This window comes from Carlito syrichta, unplaced genomic scaffold (assembly GCF_000164805.1).
Source record: "Carlito syrichta isolate Samal-C Ts95f unplaced genomic scaffold, Tarsius_syrichta-2.0.1 Scaffold306891, whole genome shotgun sequence".
NCBI classification, from domain to species: Eukaryota; Metazoa; Chordata; class Mammalia; order Primates; family Tarsiidae; genus Carlito; species Carlito syrichta.
The window spans coordinates 446,893-451,901 of NW_007250987.1; the positions used below are offsets into that span (position 1 = coordinate 446,893).

The following is a 5,009-nucleotide window of genomic DNA, read 5'->3' on the forward strand; positions in this document are numbered from 1 at the left end:
ACCGACTGAGACTCCAACTCAAAAAAAAAAAAAAAACCTGGTTGGGAATATTAGAGGTTTTCCAAAGTATTTTTTTTACTTTTCTTGAATAAAGGAAGATTTTCCAACACTATAATCAAATGACAGTACCATTTATTTTTCTGTAAGAACCCACCTAAAAATCCACCCTGATCTACAATTTTCACCCTTCAATCTCCTCCCTCTCTTCAGAGTTCTAGGCCTCTGAACATGGCCTATAGTTTTGGGCAGAGTTTGAAGTTAATATCTAAATTCTTGTTCTGTTTAGGAAGAATCCCAAGCCCCTTTGTAGAGTAAGTTTGGGGAAAAAAATAGAACAATTTGAGAAATTTTGAATAAAACTCATAAAGCTAAAATCTTGAAAATATGCTTAGTAGCACCATAACTAGCACAAATGTATTACTTTCAATAGGACATCTACTTCACTGTACAAATTATAAAATGTTAGTTTCACATTTCATTACTTGATACTCAAACCTGAGTATCTGTTTGTATCTTGAAAGTGTTAAGATTTTTTAAAATAAACAGGAAAAGGGGTGGGGAGAAAACAGGGAGTAGGAAAAAGTCAAACACTCCTAAGAATAATATCAGTTATTTCATTCCATAAATAGAATCAAGTTTCAATTAAATTTATTTTTTAAAAAGTATTCGTGTCTGTGAAGGTACATACATCAGCTAATCTAGGTCTTAAAGATATTCAATCCTTATATATATCTTTAACTCTCTATTAAATTTCTCAAATTCTTTCCAATCGCTTCTTAACAATAGAAGCAGATGGCAGCCTAAAGAGAAAAGGCAAAATCATTATTCGTTTTTCTTTATTAAATACCTAGGCTAAAATATAGAGAAGAAAAGAAGACCCACAGAGTGTTGATATATGTGATTATGAACATACATACACACACACACACACACACACACACACACATATAGGGGGGATCCCAAAAAACCAAAACCAGAATTATCTTTTGGAGGGTAAGTCCCTAATCGTACAAGACTTCCCCCATTAGGCAAGTGTTCTAGGAACCCACTGGCATCAACAGACCAACTAGCATTGTTGGAAGAGGCTGCATTCAGCTTGAGTGAATTTTTTTCAGAGATTCTTTCAACACATTTGGTTGAGTGATTTGCACAAACAACCTGCCCACATCGTGCTGAGTGTTCAGCAGTTTTTGACCAAAAATGACATGACCCCCATGCCCCAACCTCTGTATTTACTCAATCGAGGCCCAAGCGACTTGTTTTGTTTCCCTGATGAAAAAAGTTTTCAAAGAAAAACATTTTGCCGATGTGGAAAAAGGTGAAACAAAAAATGGCAGAAGTACCAAAAAGCATCAAAATTGACAAGTTCAAAAACTGTTTTGAGCAGTGGAAAAAGCATCTCAAAAACTGTATAGCACCAAACAGAGTGCTTTGAAGGTGACTGAAGTTTAAACGTGTAAAAATAAATACATATTTCTAAATAAATAAATTCTGGGTTTTTTTGGATCCCCCCTCATATAGATGTGTATACATATGCTACAAATCTGTAAGTCTTCAAGGAGCACTTGAAAATTTGGTCAAATTATTATGAAAATAAAGCTTGCTAAAAAAAAAAGTTTTCAAATTTCAGAGTTAGCATAAAACTTTAGCCAACTCAGTCACTAAAACCAGTAGAGCTATTTACCTTGATGTGATTTTCTTTATCCTTTAGAACTTGTTCTGTATGTACTTTAGAGTCTTCAAATGTTATTTTCTGCTTATTAAGTTCATTCACTTGTTCTTTCCATAATTCAGCTTCTTGTAAAAGCTGAAAATGAAACAAAAAAATGCAATTCACCATACTTACGTGGAGATGCCTTAATATATTTGTGTGAATCATTAAAAGATACCCTTTTTTCGCTTTAGGAGGCCGAGGTAAGTGGATTGCCTGAGCCCACAGGGTCGAGACCCACCCGGGCAACTTGGCGAGACCTCATCTCTACAATAAATCAAAAATTAGCCAGAAGTGGTAGCATGCGCCTGTAGTTCCAGCTCTTGGAGGGCTGGGGCAGAAGGATCACCAGAGCCTAGCAGGTAGAGGCTGCAGTGGCCGGGAGCAGCCACTGCACTCCAGTCTGGGTGACAGAGTAAGACTCCCATTCAAAAATAAAAAGATATTAAGAGGGTATAGCGTGGCTATTAAAAAAAAGACATGGCTTCTGTTTTCAAACTTTTAAAATGGGGGTGTATAAAGTAACAGACACTTAAACATTCTTCAGCTAATTTACATAATATATTTATATCAAATAAAAGGTTTTCTGACATATACAGGCCTGTCAGATTTGATCATTTCTTACCATTCCTTAATACCTCATATAACATGCTATATCTTACTTGCATTAAAAATTACTTGTTAAACAACTGTGCTATTTTGTGGTTAAGATAACTACCCTTTAGAATTACCATTAATCTAGAAGAGATCAAATTCTGCACAAACAATATTTACTGTATATACTTTTATAGAAAAGGCTTTTTAAATATGACACATAATGTAAAGATCATTACAAAAGGTAGACTTGACTATATAAAACTTAAAAGCTTCACAAATCAAGATATACATATATATGTGTGTATATATATATATGACACAAAAGAAATTTTAAAACACTAGAAATTATTTCAACATTATGTAGCAAAGGGCTAATAATCTTAGCATGCAAAAAGCTTTTAGAAGTCAATAAGAAAAATAGGTAAAGAGAAAAATGACTGAGCAGGCAATTCACCAAAGAAATAGACTATGCATATGAAAAAGTCCAAATTTCTTTAAAGTCTTTAAAACTCTATCAAACAGTAATTACTGAATTTCTGTGCAAAACTAAAGCTTTATTAGCATATTTCCTACCATATAAAAAGCTATTCTTTTTCTTTGCATATATAACAGAATCAGACAATACTGACAGGTAAAAACAAATGAAAATTTAAGAAAAATTTTGGATTTGGTAATTAGGAGGTCTCATATGAGTTAGAGACTGAAATTACGTACACAGCATGCATAATAAAAGGTTACAAAAGGAATACTTCTTTAACAAGAACACGAAATTAGTGAATACTGAACAGTTTGTTTCAAAAGTTTGATGATTGAAAAAAAGTTAGATAAAAGCAGCTGTAAAGAGTAAGATGATCTAGGCGAAAATTTTTTTCAAGGTAGAAAAAGCCTTTTTTTTAATATTTTTATTTTTTTGAGTTGGAGTCTCACTCTGTCGCCCAGACTGGAGTGCAGTGACACACTCCCGGCCACCACAGCCTCGACCTGCTGGGCTCTGGTGATCTTTCCACCTCAGCCTTCCAAGTAGCCAGAACTACAGGTGCGCGCTACCATGCCCAGCTAATTTTTTATTTATTGTAGAGATGAGGTCTTGTAAGCTGCCCGGCTGGGTCTTGAACCCGCGGGCTCAGGCAATCCACTCACCTCGGCCTCCCAAAGTGCTAGGATTACAGGCTGAGCCACCGAGCCTGGCCGAAAAAGCCACTTTTGATTATAACATGGCAAATTTAACACAGAATTTACCACTGCTTTCTCCTGAAATCCACTATAATGACAGAAAAGAGATTAGAAGAGAAAAAAAAAGACACAAAACCACAAGGAAAAAAAGAGAACAAGCAATTAAGCAAAAGATAATAGTAGCAATAGAAAGTAGAAAGGGATTAAAGGGTGGTAAAGAATCAGCAGACCAGAGTGTTGAAATCTAAGCCAGAAGATGGGAAAGCCCAAAAGCAGGTTGATTTGATATAACCCAAAAAGGCCCATGATTTTAAGGCACAAGTAGTAGGAATATAAGGATTTTAAAAAGCAGAACTAGCTAAAAGTCTGTATAAAAAGTAGTTTAAAAGCCCCCCTATGTTCTCCCATCATACACACATGCACAACACACACTGGCAAAAGCCCGTTCTTTGGAGTAATAGAACCTAAGACTCTGGACTTTCTGGCCCAGATGAAGGTGAAAGCAATACATTGAAAACTCAAATGTATTAAGTGAAAAGCTGACTTACTAAACAATGAGATACCAAAGCTTCTTATCTCACTAAGCTGCAGGACTGTTGGCAAACAGGATTACTTCCAAAATGGGAACCTGGAGGACTCATTCTTGTGGAAATGGTCTTCAGATATCAACAACTAGGAATCATCCAACTAGAAATACTCTAACCAGATTATGCTAGAGCAAAACCCACTAGTGACAAACACAAAACGTCTAATCAGGTTTGGGAGTTTCACCATTATATGAGTAAATAGCCATGAATCACCAAACATCTGAAAAAAGAACCTTTTCAATAAGACACAGACCGAAACGAAACACAGAGGAACTCAAAGGAAACAGAAAGCCAAAAGCATTTTTAAACATTTCAAAAAAAGCTGCAATATCTTCAGCAAGATAAGATATGCATTCATGAAACAAGGCATAATAAAAACAAAAATTATTTTAAGTAAAAACTATCAGAGAAAAAAATGAACAAAAGCTTCACAAAAACAAAAAAGACATTTTCAAATAATTATCCTATCAATTATTCACAAAAAAGTATACAAAATAATTCAAGTAAATAGAACTGAATTAAGAGCAGAAGTTACTACACAGAAAATGTCCATCTAACACATGTATAAAAAAAGATCTACATCAAGGCACATCATGATGTCATTTCAGATCAAATGGAAACAATGAAAAGATATTAAAAGCTTCCAAAAAACAAAAAGAGGAGCCAGGCATGGATGGCTCACGCCTGCAATCCCAGCACTTTGGGAGGTGGAGGTGAGAGGATTACCTGAGCTCTGGGATTTGACGCTAGCCTGAGCAACAGGGCGAGACCTCGTCTCCACGAAAAATTTTTAAAAATTAGACGGGCATGGTGGTGTGTGCCTGTGGAGAAGGAGAAGGAGAAAGAGAAGGAGGAGGAGGAGGAGGAGGAGTAGGAGGAGGAGAAAGAAGGAAGAAAGAAAGAAAGAAAGAAAGAAAGAAAGAAAGAAAGAAAGAAAGAAA

The 5,009-nt window shown here is 35.4% G+C and overlaps 1 protein-coding gene across 7 annotated transcripts in view; it reads right to left on the bottom strand.

Moving 5' to 3' along the window:
- MIA2 (melanoma inhibitory activity 2) overlaps positions 1 to 5,009 on the bottom strand; it is a 75,775-nt gene that overhangs the window by 47,505 nt on the left and 23,261 nt on the right. For all 7 annotated transcript variants that reach the window (XM_021715235.1, XM_008063508.2, XM_008063510.2 and 4 more), the window contains one exon: positions 1,685 to 1,807. In XM_021715235.1, coding sequence (XP_021570910.1) covers positions 1,685 to 1,807 — 123 coding nt within the window. The remainder of the gene's footprint in view (positions 1 to 1,684; positions 1,808 to 5,009) is intronic.